This window comes from Canis lupus, chromosome 6 (genome assembly GCF_011100685.1).
Source record: "Canis lupus familiaris isolate Mischka breed German Shepherd chromosome 6, alternate assembly UU_Cfam_GSD_1.0, whole genome shotgun sequence".
Taxonomy (NCBI): domain Eukaryota; kingdom Metazoa; phylum Chordata; class Mammalia; order Carnivora; family Canidae; genus Canis; species Canis lupus.
In genome coordinates this window covers 13438628-13455001 of record NC_049227.1, presented here as the reverse complement: position 1 = coordinate 13455001, position 16374 = coordinate 13438628, and the positions used below count along the sequence as shown (strand labels likewise).

General features: G+C 46.8%; 1 protein-coding gene across 12 annotated transcripts in view; it reads left to right on the top strand.

The window, feature by feature from the left end:
- Positions 1-16374, top strand: part of SDK1 (sidekick cell adhesion molecule 1) — a 537600-nt gene that overhangs the window by 371018 nt on the left and 150208 nt on the right. For all 12 annotated transcript variants that reach the window (XM_038539586.1, XM_038539587.1, XM_038539590.1 and 9 more), the window contains 3 exons: positions 5230-5345; positions 7134-7326; positions 14245-14343. In XM_038539586.1, the coding sequence (XP_038395514.1) occupies positions 5230-5345; positions 7134-7326; positions 14245-14343 (408 nt within the window). The remainder of the gene's footprint in view (positions 1-5229; positions 5346-7133; positions 7327-14244; positions 14344-16374) is intronic.

Genomic DNA, 16374 nt, shown 5'->3' with positions numbered 1-16374 from the left:
CTGAGACCTCCCTGCAGATGCTCCTGAAAAATGTGTAACAATGGCTGGGTTCAGCAAGTGCATAGTAAAGTCATGTCTAGTTTTTTGTTGTTGTTGTTTTAAGATTTCATTTGTTTATTTGAGACAGGCAGAGAGAGCGAGAGCTCAAGCACAAGCGGGGAGCAGGGGCAGAGAGAGGTAGAGGGGGAAGCAGACTCCCTGCTGAGCAGAGAGCCTGATGTGGGACTCGATTCTAGGACCCTGAGATCCTGACCTGAGCCAAAGGCAGTTGCTTAACCAACTAAGCCATCCAGGTGCCCCTAGTTTTATTTTTTTTAATAGACTTTGTTTTTTAGAGCAGTTTTAAGTTCACCACAAAACTGAGCAAAAGGTGCAAAAGTTCCCCATGGGCTGCGTACCCCCTACCCATCACAGCCTCCCCCACCATCACTATCCCCCACCAGAGTGGTGCATCTGTTATAGTTGTTGAACTACACCAATACATCAGTGTCACCCACAATCAGTAGTTTATATCAGGGTTCACTCTTGGTGCCATAAACTCTGTGGGTTTTGACAAAAGTGTGATGACGTGCATCCACTGTGACATCATACACAATAGTTTGCCCTAAAAATCCTGTGTTTTGCCTACTCGTCCCTCCCTCCCCTCCCCTGACAACCACTAATGGACTACCTCTGTGGTTTTGCTGTTTCCAGAATGTCCTCTAGTGGGAATCACACAGGATGTAGCCTTTTCAGATTGGCATATTTCACTTAGTAGTATGCAATGCACAGATAAAGTTTTCAAATGTAATGCAATAGTTGTAAATTTTTCAGCGGCTGTGAACAGCGGTTGACCACTGTGGAGAATCGACAAGACATCATTAACTCTGGTGCTCCTCTGCCATGTGGTGCCTCCTGCTTGCCCATTCCAAGAAATCCCACTTCAGCCATTGCTTTATCCCGGCCACAGACTTTTCTGTATCAGATTAATTCCTGTTTCTAAAACTGCTCATGTGCTTTCTCCGTTCCCCTGTTAGGGGAGCATGGGTGCTAGGTGCTCACGACAGGGCTCCTTGTCCTTGGCTGTGAGAATCAAGACAGAGTTAAAGCTGTGTTGAATTTAAGACTGAGAGTGTACTAGGATCACTGTAGGGGGAATTATCTAGAAAAAATGAATTTTCTTTTTGAGCGATGAAAACTACAAAAGAGCATAACACCTGTCACTTTAGCAGACCTCTTCAAGGTCTGCAGTTAGGGACAAGGGAAGAACTGCACTTTAAATGCTAATTATCTGGGGAGAAAATGTCCCTGGAGGCCTTATTGGGAGCAATGGGAGGCCACCGAGGCACTGAGATCTCTTGTGAAGACTGCAGAGAAGCCCTACCTGGGAGCAAGGCCAGAGCCTTTCCTCGCAAGAGGAGGGCTCCATAGCCCTCAATAATTAAGGCCTTTCAGCCTCTGTTGGAAACACTTTCGACAAGGATTTTCTGGCTGTAGCTCTTTCTTTCACTTTAGGGAATTTGTAATTCCATCGTCCTTGTATTCATGAGTCATTTCCGATGACAATAATTAGGGTGACAAGAAGCCAAAGGAAGGCTAGGACAACTGGTGATTTTTTTGGACAAAGCCCCAGGTGGGCAAGAGGAAGGACTCTGGGGCTCCAGAACCTCCTTCCTGGGACATTGGGATGGACTGTGCCTCTAGCTTCACGGGCTGTGATGCAGGGGTGCCGCAGGCAGAGCCACTCTGAACCTGGTGCTTTGATGTGACCCCAGCTGATGAGAAGGGAGGGCAGAATGAGGCTTCTGGGAGAAGCAGCCAACACGTCAGAGTCTCCTCCCAGGTGCCCCTGATACTTTTCTTCCCTTTCCCTGTTCCTCCTTCCTCGTCTCTCCCTCTTCATGTCTTCCCTTCTTTCAGTGGAGACAACTAGAGGTTTAAGACAACCACTGTCCTATAGCACCTCCTGGTGCTGTGGGGCCGGAGGGGAGGCCCCCAGTCTGAGGGTGGCTGGGCTGGGCTGGAGGGCAGGACATGGATCCTCTCACATGTCGGGGCCATGGCAGGGAAGGCTCGAGGCTGGGCTCCCCCAGGATAGCCAAGGTGGTGTCAGGGTCCTGGGCAGAGTATTTGCTGAGCCCGCATGCCAGGATCCCAGGCACAGATATCACCTCATGGTGGGAGAAAAGTATCAAAAAACTTACAGCAGGTTTTTATTTTTAAGATTTTATTTATTTATTCATGAGAGACAGAGAGAGGCAGAGATATAAGCAGAAGGAGAAACAGGTTCCCTGCGGGGAGCCCAATATGGGACTTGATCCCCAGGATCCCGGTATCATGACTTGAGGCAAAGGCAAAGGTTGACGCTCAACCACTGAGCCACCCAGGTGCCCCCTTACAGCAGTTTTTAAAAGTCAGATTCCCTGTGATATAATTTACAGAAAATTATTGATTCCCCCTTTTTAAGGTACAGTTGTGTACGTTTCGATAAACACACATAGTCCACGATCACAACCGTGATCGAGACACAGACTATTTCCATCACCCGCAGAATCCCATGTGCTGCCCCTCTGTACTCCAGAGGGATTATATCTTCAGAGTGTATTTTTTCTGTTCTTTTATTTGTAAGTTCTTTATGTCTTCACCTTTAAAGTGAGATTCTTTTAGACACCACAAAGTCAGGTCTCGCTTTTCATCCGATGGCCTGTCTTTTGTTGGTATGTATGGACTGTTTACATTTTATGTGACTTGATAAAGTTAAAATCTGTAATCTAGACAATTGCTTTCTATTTGATCCCTCTCCTGTTTTCTCCTTTTCTGCTCCTTTTGCTTACCTGCTCTGGGATTAATTAGGTATTTTCATATTTACATCATTTTCCCCATGCTTGCCTTATTTTATATCTTTTCCAAACTCATTTAGTGATTGCTCCAGAGTTTATGACAGACATCCTTAATGAATCACAGTTTATCTTGAGGCATACCATATGCATAATGTAAGAATCTGGTCAGTGTGTCCTTCCAGAGCCTCCTTCCCAATTCTCATCTTGTCAGGACCACTCATTTCACTCGTACCCACGCTACAGGTCCTGATGAAACACTACCTTTGTTGCTCTAAACTATCAGCTATATTTGAGAGTGAGTCAAAATAAGAAAAGAAATCTATTCTATCTGCCTTCATCTTAGCTGTTTCTGGAAATCACCATTTCTCTGCATACAGCTAGGCCTGGTGTCTGTCTGGTATCACGTTCCTCCAGCGTTTTTCACAGTGCTGGTGTGCTGGTAATGAATTCTCCCCATCTGCATCTCCCTGAAAACGCCTTTATGGTGCTTTCACAGGACAAGAACCCTGGGACCATAGATTTTCCCATCAGTACCTTAAACATATTACTCCATAGCTTCCTGGCTCACTTGGCTTCCAATGGGAAGGCCTTTGTAATTCCCTCCTTCATTTCTCGGTAGCACCGAACTTGTCTGGGCATCTGCAGCCTCCGAATGCTCTGTCCTGCCCTGCCAGCCCGCATTCAGGTGCTGGCGATTCATTAGAAATTTTAACTGAGCTTCCCCTACCTGGCTGCACAGTGTCCCCTGATCCTTCTCTGTCGCAGGTGAGCCAGCACTTGCACCCTCACCCCTCCAAGAGGCCCATCTTTCCTTAACATTTCAGACTCCCTGGTTGCCTTGTTGACCTTGGCTTTCCTCCAGGCTCAAGGAAATTTAAGATTTAGTAGTTAGTTCAGCTTCAGTACTGGGAAGTGACGTTCTTCCCGGCATTCTACATCCTCAGCACTGTGATCCCCCCTGGCCATTTTTATTTAGTTATTTTTAATCCACAAATGCTGAGTGGGGAACCAGACTATTGGCCTGGCAGCCAGCATCAAGAGCGGCTGGGAAAAGAGCGTTACTTGAGGAGTACACTGAGGGGCTGGGGTGAATTTTATGCTTTTTTCACTTCTGCCTAATGAGATGAGCTTTTGGAGAAGAGAATAATGAGAGGCTTAGTAATCTTTAACAGTACCATGCTCTGTCCCCGTGTGTTCTGTGCCAGGAAACTGTTGTCTTTATGTCTTTACCTTGAGCCAGAGGATCCTTTTGGCTTCTGTGTCTTATCTTTGAAGCAAGCTCTGAAAGAACAGGACCTTCTTTTGCAGAAAGTTGGATGTCACAGCCAGTGGGCTCATCCCCTCCTTCGAGGCCAGTGAGGTTCTTGTCCTCCAGCAGCCAGTCATGGCTGCCTTTTTCAAAACCCTTTGGATTCCTGATGGTCTGCCGTGTACTTTATCAACCATTGTATTTGGCACATGAAGCAATGCCCAAAGCAACCTATCTACATCCTCAGCACAGCTGCCCCCATGTACCCCATGTCTAGTCATGCTCACTGTTTCCTCACAGTATGCCGGGGTTTTATAGTCCCAGGTCCTGCTCACTCTATTTCCCCAATGGAGAAGGCCTTTCTCAAGGCCTTCCCTCTTCAGACATTTCTGCCAGACCTAGTCTAGGTGCCTCCTGGCCAGAGCCTTCCATGCTTTCATAGGGCAGAGTTGGCTGCTCTGTCCTAGGTGTCTGCTGCTCCACAGAACAATGCACCTGTTTCAGTTGCATGAGTAGCCAACATGACTTCCTGGAAGGCAGGCCATTTGGGGTAGCTGGTCAATAACAGGAAGACAAAATGGTGATCCCTGTAATAGACAAAGAGAAATTTAGTCTCCAAATGAATGAACAATCCATATGGGAGGGGATGCTTTTTTTCCCATACGAAGGATAAATGGGCTTGAAACATGGTGGTACCTAGGGGGGAAGGGGTTTCTCGAAACCTTGCCTGGATCTCAAACACTGAGTCACTGAGAAATGAACCAGAGAAAGCTTTTATTAGCTTTTTTTTTTTTTTTTTTTTGGTGTTCAATTTACTAACATACAGAATAACACCCAGTGCCCGTCACCCATTCACTCCCACTTTTATTAGCTTTTTATTTTGGGATTCCTGGGAAAGCCTCACCCGTGGAATGAGATGATCCAGTCCACTTTTACACCAACACCTTAAAGAATTCTCCAGCACAAGATGAGAAATAACCCAGTTCTTTTTCTTCATAATGCCACTATTAGCTTCCAGAAACATTCATCACACTTCCCTGTTCTCAATGCTGTAATGGCCTGTGAATCAGGAGTGGCAGTTAAGAGTTTCTTTTTCATCTCTTCTCCCTACCGTGCCTCCTACCGTTTGTTTTGCTGTCTTCCACGACTGCCTTGGAACAGTGCCTACTGCGCCCCCACAGAACGTGCAGATGGAAGCTGTGAATTCCACAACCATCCAGTTTCTCTGGAATCCCCCACCTCAGCAGTTCATCAACGGCATCAACCAGGGATATAAGGTACATGGACTTAGTTCAGACCCCTGGGTGGCCGTCCTGGTATGTCATGGTCTTGTGACCAATGAGAAGGCTGCCCACTCCTCATTTCATAAAGAACCCATTGCATCAAGTTACAGAGTGTGTTGGCTTTGGTGCTAGTGGTTGGGAGGGGGGATGAGGGGGTCACCATTTATCCAAGCCCTTATCTGCTCTACTGGTTCAAAAACTCAAATTATTAGTTTTCAAGTGGATGGTTCATACATAACAGAGCAATTTCTTTTGAGAAAAGCCATTTATTTTAAAATTAGCAGTGGAAAACCTATCTCAATTGATTGGAATCAGCATTTGTACAAACCACTTCTTCTTGGAGAGAAGTCCTCTTAGAGGACCAGACTTAGAACAAAGGGTGCTAGATGCAGTGAATGATATTTCTGTCAGGTAAAGATATTTATTCCCTCCCCGTCTCAAGTTCAGAGAGAGTTCTGTATATAGAACCAAGACCAGTGAATTCAGGGCACCTACCTGGCTTGAATTAGATACCCAGATTCCCACTATATAACCTCCAGATAACTTTCCTTAATGACCAGAATATGTTACCTTCATAGATGTATTTGGATGCAATTTCCAAAAGTGTAGTTCATCGTGCCTTTTAGATCATCTTCTGGTTAGACTTGGGATCCCGTCTTGGTTTTACCTACATCACAGTCACTAGTGTTCTGCAATAGCAGGTAAGCTCAGGGAAGACCTTTATGGAGAAAAGACTCTATCTAGTCTGCTTGAATTCTTGGTAATTTCAAATTCAGAGAGTATTATTTCCTTAGACACGTGGTTCACTTCTTTTTCCCGTTTGGATTCAACTTACAAAAACACTTTTTTGTTTTCACTAGAAAGGCAGATGTAGCTAGAAATTTGCCCTGCCTTTTCTTTTCCTTTTAGATTCCCCCAGAGGAATCTACACTCAGAAGCTTTTTTGAAAGAAAATCATATTGATCAACCAAGATGATTTTGCCTCCTTGACTTTCCTGTCAAGTCTTATTGGCAAGACTGGAGCATTCATTCAATGGCTCAGTGTCAGGTTTGATCTATATAAATACGCTTTGTGTCCTGCAGCATGTCAACCTTCAGACCTAATTAACCCTGGAAATGTTTGGTATCAAAGGAATTAAAAGTCACACTCATACATAATGTTGCCCAAACATTAAAACAACTTCCCTTGGAATATGTATGTATACTATATTTCTTTAAAATTATGATCGACTTCCTAAATTATTTTCAGAAAACTAGTGTGACATAAATCATAAATAATTAAGATTCATTCTCATTGAATCCCGGGCTTCTTTCTGAGGCAGAGTAGGTGCCTATCTGGAAAAAATATCTGTGTTCATGTTTCGTTGATAATTGTGTTTGTTTTATTGTACCGATTAAGTTAAGTAAAGATGGCATTGTCTTTATTGCATAGTGCTAAAAAAAAAAAAAAAACATGTATGCTCCACAACATATTTAAGTGAAGAGAAAGTGAAGGTTTGAGGAGTGTCTATAATTCCAACATGTTTAAAGTAGATATTTTATTTATATATACATGTATAAAATATATACAAATGTATATATTTGTGTACAATTATCTGTGAGATAGCCTTTCAACTCCATATTTTTAAGTGAGATTATAAAATGTAGGATTTATGGAGTTTCTTAATCATGACATTGCTTTCTTTGAAGATACAGTAATTACAAGATAAAAATTTGGATACAGACTTGAGAGTGAAGATGTGCAGTTTAAAAGGATCTCTTTGTCCACCTGTCCCCTCACAGCTCCTGGCATGGCCAGCTGAAGTCCCCGAGGCCACCACAGTGGTCACCATTGCACCAGATTTCCACGGAGTCCACCACGGGTATATAACAAATCTGAAGAAGTTCACTGCTTACTTCGCATCAGTTCTGTGTTTCACCACTCCAGGGGATGGGCCTCCAAGCACACCTCAGCTCATATGGACTCACGAAGATAGTGAGTACTCCTCTGCCATGTGTCTTCTCAAAAGTCAGAAGTCAGGTGTCAAGGAGGTCCAGACTACCTCACTGCCAGTGCTGGATGAGGTCCGAGGAGGGTCATGAGGAGCCTTCATGTCCTCAGAGTGCTCACAGACTGTGCACCCTAGTGAGATAGGTCATGGGCAGTATTAATAATGAGTGGCAGAAAGTGGTTTCTGGGATTCGAAGCCAGGCTAGTGGAAAGATCTCAGAGGGCAAGAGAAACAGTCTGGACTCAGCCATGTGTCCACCTGTGGTCTTGCTGAACTTCTCTATCCACAGATTTCAACTTCCAATCCCCTTACCTTCTTCTTGAACACCCCATGAGGCCTCCCAGCTATGCCTTCCCTGACCCTCCCTGGGGCATCTCTCCTGAGTTCCTCTGAGCATCCTGACTTGCCATCACCTCCATCTGGTCAGCTCAGACCAGCTCCTTCTCGGCCTCCAGGCCAGCTGACACCTGTGGAAAGCATCATCTAGTGAAGCTATCTGAGAAAATGACCGCAGATGTACACTAAGACTCGCATACAGGGAGGTTCATTGTGGTTATTTGTAATGGGATAAAAAGAAAGAAAGAAAAGTATGCAAATGTCCCAGATGGGTATAATTTTAAAAATTATAGAATGACATTATACTAAACATTTTGTCATTATTAAAAACTTTTGAGAGAAAATTGTCATGATCTAGTGTTAGGTGAAAAAAAATATGTAAAACTACATGTGATCTAAATTTTATAGTAGCACACTTGTATAAAACTACCTGAGATGAGAAGAGACCTTGAAGGAAAGATGTCACAATTCTGACAGTTGTTATCTTTATGTGATGTGATCATGGAGATTCTCCACATTTGTTTGGATTTTGCCCCATGTTCTCATTTCGCTGTGAATACGTACTCTCTTTATAAGGAGAATTGAAACTAGTACATGTTTAGAAAAAGTCACCCAGGGCTGCCACTTGTCTGTCCTCCCATCCAGGCCACGGAACTCTGGGTATGGCTGGCCTCCTGTGCCACAGATGGCACAGTGGCACAATGGTGCGGTGGCTGGGCCCTACTCGCTGAGGCCTCATTATTGCTGTGCTCACAGAGGCAACATGTACAGAGGTCATGGCCATCCAAGATGAGCTTCCTCCCCCTCAGCTCCCCCCTCAGGCCCTTCATTCTCACCCCACTGCCTCTCTCAGAAGATGGAGTCTGACCCTATTGTCAACCCACAAATGCACTCAGGTGTCTCTCATCTGAAAGTGGCAACTCCCTACCCACCCTGTGTTCCTGGTGAGCTCACTTCCTTCCCAGAGAAGCTATTACTGGACCCCTAACCTCTCACACTCATCATAACCTTCAGCAACAGCTCTCACCCCACCCCTGGATGGTGACCTCCTTACAACCATTGCATTTTATCAGCTGCTGCAACTACATCGACTGATACGATTCTGTGGGTTTTTCTTTTTCGGCGAGTTGTTGATAGAGCAGATTGATTTTCAAATGTCGAACCAGCCTTGCACACTTGGAGTAAATCCCACTTGGTCCTAGTTTGTAATTATTGTTTATGTTGTTGGATTTCATTTGCTAATACTTTGTGTGTGATTTTTTTGCATCCAGGTTGATAAGAGAGATTTCTGTACTTACTATGTGTCTGGTTAAGTGTCAGGGTAATGGCTGGCTTCATAAAATAAGCTTGGTATTGTTCCCCTCTGCTGCTTTCTTTTTTTTTTCCTTTAAGATTTATTTATTTATTTATTTATTTATTTATTTATTTATTTATTTGAAGTGCTTGAGCAGGGGGAGGGGCAGAGGGAGAGAGAGAATCTCAAGCAGACTCCATGCTAAGCACAGAGCACAATGAAGGGGTGATCTCACAACCTTGGGATCATAATCTGAGCCAAAACCATAAGTTGGATGCTCAACCAACTGAGCCACCCAGGCTCCCCAGCCCCTCTTTGGCTCTCTAAAAGAGATTGTGTAAAGTCAGTATGAATTCTTCTTTAAATGTCTGGTGGCATTTTCCAGTGAAATCTTCTGGACTTGGATATTTCTTTTAGGGGAGCTTTTAAATTATAAATTCATTGTCTCCGATGATTACAGTACTATTCGGTTGTCTGTTTAATTTTGGTTGTGTATTCGCAGTCTGATTTTTCAAGAAACTGACCCTCTAAGTTGTTGAGTCTGTGCATATAACACCCCTGGCAGTATTCCCTTAGTCTCCTCCCATGGCTGCAGGGTATGTTATTGTGTTCCTTGTTTCATCCCTAATATTGCTGATCTCTTTTTCTATTTCTGTCATTTTTCCTAGAGATTTGTCAATTTTATTGATTTTTTTTGAGGAACGCTTCTTATTTCATTGAGTTTTCTCCATTGTTTTCCTATTTTCAATTGCATTGATTTCTGCTGCTAATATTTCCTTCCTTCTGCTTGTTTTGAGTATATTTCTTGGTCTTCCTTTAATTTCTTGAGGTAGATACTTAAACTATTGATTTGAGGCCTGTCCTCATTTCTTTTACAAACACTTAAGGCTATAAATTTTCCTCTCTACACTGCTTTAGCTGCATCCCATGTAATTTGACATATTGGGTTTCATTTTCACTTAGTTCTATATACTTTGATTCCTTTGAGACTTCCTATTTGGCCTATGAGTTATTTAGAAGTGTGCTGTTTAGTTTCCATGTGTTTGGAGATTTTCCTGTTGTCTTTCTGCAACTGATTTCTAACCAGATTCCACTGCTGTCAGCACACTATACAATTTCAATCCCTTTAAGTTTATCAAAGTTTGCTTTAGGGCCCAGCATGTGATCAGTCTTGGTGAATGTTTCATGAGGGCTTGAAAAGAATAATGTGTATTCTGCTGTAAAACCTACTTTTCAATTATATATTTTATATACCACCCTCCACCAGAGTTTAGGATTAAGGAGCCAGTTGATCAATTTCAGCTTTTCCATTTTTTTTTAAAGTATGCTTATCTCATCAAGTCTCATTTCTACATAATTATCTTATAATTAAATGTTGCTTTGATTGGTTCACTCATCCATCTGTCCAACACAGAGACAAGCTATGCACATTTACGCTCAGATGTCTGTGGAATGCCTACTTTGTGTGAAGTAGCCAGCTGGGCAGTGCAAGGGTTGCAGAGATAAGGCCTCTGCCTTTCGAGCTTATAGCCTAGTCTGACATGAGGCACGTGTCTGAGGCCAGTGCCACAGAGGAGGTCTGGAGAAGTGGCTGACACTGCTCATGAAGAGTAGCAAAAAAGCGTTGTGGAGGAGCATCAGGTGAGTATTGGAGGAGGCAGCAGCTGAGGCAGCTCTTGACAGATAGCTTTCCGTGCAGAGAACAGCTGAGGGCATTCTATGTGGGAGAAGCAGCATTCACCGTGGTGAGAAGAGGACTCAAGTGTGAGAGGACATGAGCGAGCTATTTGGTGTGGCAGTAGCACAGCACGTGGAAGTGAGGGAGGGACGAGCCAGAAAACAAGTTGGGAACTGACTCAGAAGAGTCTTGGCTGCGAAGTTTGGACAAAGACATTCTGGGCATTGGGGACCCACAGAAGGTTCTCCATGATGGGGTTATCTGAATGAATCCATGTTCCAGAAGTTCTGTGTAGGGGTCTTGTGAGGACGCAGTGGAGGTAAAGATGAAGGAAGCTGAGAAGAAGGGAGCCCATGATGTGGGGACAGTGGTGAGAGGACATGGAACCTAAAGACATGTCACGGGGCTATGGGGTAGGAGAAAGGAGTTAAGATGACCCACCATGCTCTGGATTATGTGACTGCAGAGTTGATGATGTCAGTGATCAAAATGTGGGAAATGGGTCTAGGGTGAGGACACCGGGCTGATGTGGGACACATGAGGTATGTGGTGGCTGTGGGGCCTCTGGGCCTACGTGTCTGAAGTGGATCTGGGAGTCCTAGCAAGTCACAGTTATGACCTTACTTTCCAAGGACGGGTTAGGGAAGGCAACTGAATATGTGGTCTAACCACAGACAGAAGTATTTGAAATCCACTCCATCTCAGGGTGTCTGAGCGACAGGGTTGCTAGCAGGTAAAGCCGCCTAAGCAGATGAAGTCACCTTAGGGATCAGGCAGGCAAACTCTAAGACAAGGGAGCAAAGAGACAGGCGCAGCCACTGGGCTCTGTCCTGGTCATGTGGGACCGAGGGTGCAGAGGGGGCCACGTAGGGTCTCAGGGAAAGAAGAGGGAGCCTCACTTGGGTGAAGTGTACTGTGTGCAGTCATCTGTAGGGAAGCACAACCCAGCCCCCTTACGCCTTTGATGGGATGGAGAGGTAGCTGATGGGGATAAAGTTCATGAGCATCCTCCTTATAGCGCTTCATTACGTGGACAGTGGTGAGGGATTTTCCTCTATTTCACTTATTTGAGGAAGAGGCAAGGGCAATGTCTCTGCTCAAGCCACAGCCAGGTCCAACTGGATATCAGAATTCACTTTCAGAAGATATTTATTAAAAATACAAAGTGGCAGAAGAAGGTAACTCCTTCCAAAGAAAAGAGTGAACACTCCTGGCGGAATTCTTTGCGAAAAGAAAAACCTCAATTGTTGCCAGTTAAACAAGCAGAAAGAAAAATATCCCATTAAGCTCTGTGGCCAGGAAGCTGAACCTTAAATGCATTTTTTGCCCACTATTAGTAGGGAAAAGGAGAAACTGGAAATTCTTTCTTGGGAATTGAGAAAACTGGAAGTGATCTTGTACTTTTAGAGTTTTCTAATGCAGTCACAATTTTTCAGTAGCTGGGGAACCTGTTGATGCTGTTTGGAGTGTGGACTATCTCACAGAAAGGTTGGGGTAGGGCTGATGGCCCCGTGGGTGCTGGAAGCACAGCCACCCGAGCTCTCGGGGTTATGGCGCCTCACTTCGATCCGCATCCAGCCGGACTCCTTTTCCGAAGCTCCAACGCAATAAGAACTCAGGGGTGGGGTGGGGAGGGCAGGCAATGCAGTAAAGAGGAAACAGAATATAAATTCTAAGCCAAGACATTGCCAGCTGGTTCTAGCAGAGCTAGAGGACAGCATATTTGGGCAAGAATCCAAGAAGCAGAAACACTGAGAATATAAAAGGAGCAAAAAGCTTTCTTTGCTGCTCTGTCGATCGAAAAAAGAACAAGTCAGTTCGAAAATCCATCAGAATGTCTTTCTGGAAACTCAAAACTGGAGGAAGATGAGCTGGTTTCGACAGCCGTTCTATTTTACCGTGTTTCCGGCTCGGAGACTGGCATTTGTGGGTGTTTGAGATTATCCATAAAACGTCTTTTGAAAGTTTCACCCAGATGAGCGTATTTGCTGAGACTGTTTCTTTTCCTTTTTTTTTTTTTTTTAATTAGAAGTTGTGTTAGGAAGCTTTGTCCAAGTATCAGCTGAGTCCCAGGTACTGAATCCGCCATCTATGCAGACAAGGCAACAATGGCCCAAACAGGACCAAGGCTTCTCCATAGAGATCCCCTGAAATCTGCTCTTCGGGAGGATGACCCTGTCTTCATGCTCTCTTATTTTAAACTTGAAAGATTGAATTGTGTATGATTAAAAAGACCTCAGTGTGGCATGTTCAGGGCCTGATGGGGGAGTCAGAGGCACAGCCTCTCAGGAGGAGCCTGGTGTCTCCAAGGGGCCTGGGGCTCCTGCCTAATCCGTCTGTGCTGAGGGAATGGGTTCCTTGGCTCCTCTCCATTCTCCTTCAGTTCCTCCTTTGTCTCTGATTCTGCCCCACGAGCCTCCCCTCCTTCTTCCCTGACTCGGACTCTGGGCATGGGGAAGGATAGGCCCGTGGGGCCTGGCAGAGGCATGCAGAGCAAACCCCAGCAAGCAGCCCCACCAGCTGGAGGAAGTAACTGACGGACCCATGCCTGGCTCTGCCAACAGTGGAGCCCATCTCTGTCCCCATCCCTTGTTTCATCCCCACATCCCATACCCACTCAGTCCCAGACTCCAGTCTCCTATAAAGCACTTCTTCTGTCTCTGCCCCTGGAGCTGTTAAGGAAGCAGCTCTAGGACAGGGCCAGCGGGGGCTCTGCATCCTCCTCCAATGCCTCCTTGCTGGCCTCCTCGCTGACCCGGCCTGGCCTTGATGCCACAACTACAAAGCCAACGAGGGGTCTGGGCCCTGAGAGTCTATGACTTTGGACTATTCACCTCACGTTGGGCCTCTCGGACTTTATCTCTGGGTGCTTTACAAAGTGGCAGAAAGCTCATCTCAGAAATGACTTTGTGTTGAGACAGTGAGATATCTAAGAGTAGCAGCTGACGTCCAGGACAGGCCTCAGACCCAGAAACGCCTCTGCCTCCAACAGTAGGGAGAACAGTCACCCACAAAGAAACTCCTAGTGAAGGAGCATACTGTTGCTGGAACAGCATCCTGCCCCTGCCCCACCGTGGGGTTCCTCAGGGAGGGGTGGGGGCGTGGAGCCTGGAGCTCTAGGTCAGGCCTGAGGGCATCACCCTGGATGGAGCTGGGTGTGGGCCGGCCCTGGCTGCACAGAGCAGTGACCACACGCCAGCCGGACACTCGGCTGCAAGGCATGTCCAAGGACATAGGGCGCCAGCCGTGGCTTTTCAGGATCCAGGCAGCCTGGTTGTTCTCATTAGAGTAGATCAAGGAGAAGGAAGTGTGTATCAATCTCCTGCTGCCTGTCTTAAGGTTCTTGGCGGGGCTGGGATGCAGCAGAGTAAAATTATTTATGTGCCCAGAGCCAGGATGCCTTTCACACCTCGAATTCCCTTGCCCCTTCTGGGTTTTACTGGCATTGCCTATGACTCTGGCCTATGGGCCCAGCGCTGGCCTTCCTTCCCTGCTTAGAACTGCCTCCCTTCCCTGCTTAGAACTTTCCACACAAATCTGACCTGGAGAGAAGGGGCTCTTGTGTTAACAGATGACTTTATTTTTACCTGCTAGAACCAGGTGCTGTGGGACATCTGAGTTTCACGGAGATTCTGGACACATCCCTAAAGGTCAGCTGGCAGGAGCCCCTGGAGAAGAATGGAATCATTACAGGTGAGTATCTCTGTGCTTGGGAGAAGGAAAAACACACTCGCCCCGATGGGGGAGATGGGCGTCGCTGGAAGCCACACAGCTGGCCGGGTAAAAGGGCATCAGGGCCTCTCCAGGAAGCGGCATGTCTGCCGGACCTTGGGCAGAAGGCTCCATCACCACACCCAATACCGTGTCCCCAGGACCCTACCTCCTGGGGGCATTGCCCTGCATGGGCTGTGGCCTCCTTATGTTAGCTTAACAAACCTCTAAAGCCTTTGATCAGGGAGACTCAGCATTTTGTGGCACATCCCCTCACACTCTCAGTCCCCCACGATTCTCCTAGCCATGCGGAGAGGAGACAGGCCCCAAGAGGCCCTTCCTTAGCAGTCGTGCACCAGAAGTCCACCGTGTGCAGTCTCTTCACTGAAACACTGCAAATCAGCCCACGGCCAGGTCCGTCCCCGGCCAGGATGGGCCCGACAGCAAAGCCTGGGTGCCCTGGCTCAGTGCCCTAGGGGGACCCAAGGTGAGGACAGCCAGCCTGCCATGTCCCCAGACAGACTCTCTCAGGCTGTAGGGGTCTTTTGTAGGGCTTTGATGATTTTTTTCAGAGAGCTTTATCCTTGGCTTGAAAAAAAATTTCTGGGTGGCTCTGACTTCAGGGAAAGGTAGGAGCCTCAGCTTACCTCTCAGACCCTCCATTTCTTCGTGGGGCTGTTGGGAGGAGGCACCAGGGCAGCAGCCGCCAGAGGCCCCTTCTGTTTAGCAAGCATTACTTGAAATGTCAAGCCAGCCACTCATATTCCCACTGCTCAGCCACTGGGTCTGGGACACATACTCTGTGGCAGGTGCTCTCTGGGGCTCTACCTGCAAAACCTCCTGTCATATCCAGGGCTCCTGCCTTTGCCCCCTAAGCCTGGACCCTGAGGCTTTAGGAGTACCCAGCTCCTGAGTGAGCCATGTCCATCCTGTTTCTGAGTCCGCCAGGAGCCTAAGCTGTGTCCGCTGTCCCTCAGCCAACCAGCCTATGCTGCCCGTGGAAGCCCTCATGTGCCCAGCCATCCAGAAGCCCACTCATGCTAACAGGTGTACCAGAGAGTCCAAGAATGATGTCTGTCCCTGATGCCTGGCCTCGGGGTTCAGCTCCCACGGCTCTACCAACCCCATGTCTGGAGAGCATCAAGGGCCACCCTGGGTACATCCACAGGCAAGCACCTTAGTATTACAGGATCTTGTTCAAACAGCCAGACAAAACACCTCCTACAATCTCCGTCCGCCACCGTGGGTGGCCAGCAGACAACCAGGCCAGCACAGGGATGCAAGTGTCCGTATTCTGGCCTCTACATCCTCAGTGTGCCGGCAATGGGATTCGAACCCTGCTCCTAACCCAACCCAGAGGCTCCCGTCTTCCTGGGGTGACAGTCTCTCACCAAGTCTCTCAAGGTCCCCAGGGTCAAAGAAGCACCTGACAGCTGTTTGTCAAGTTACTTGGTACAAACAGCTGATTAATATGCTAACAACTTAATAGCTGTTTGAAATTAACAGAAAGAAAATAACATTTGTATTTCCTTCTTCACACAAATATGTTGTGTGTTTCTGATGTTCCCAAGGGAATCTGACTCTGCCCACTTTCTTAAACATGGAGTCAGAGTGGACCCCACCACCTTCATTTCCTTAATTCCCCACATTGGTCTTCATGCTGTACCTGCCTCTGTATCACAGACACCACCAGAACCTCAGCTTTGCAAAGACAAGGTGTGTGCAAAGACACGTGGCCCGCCCTGATCCTGAAATTGGGAACAGCTAAGGCTGGAGGTCTCCATCATCCCGGGGACACGGGCAAGAGGCACCCAGCATCACCATGTTCCCACGCTGTTTCTGGGCCTCCGCACAGTGTCCCCAGTCGCCTGGGGCATAGCCTGGGGACTGCATTCCTCCCCTAAACTCCCTTTTTCTCTCCTTTAGTGGGGAAACCCCCTGGAGCCAGCCCCTCCCGACCCCCTGCAGAATGGTGTGCTCCGGCCACTATGTCCTCTGGGACGTCTGCCCTGA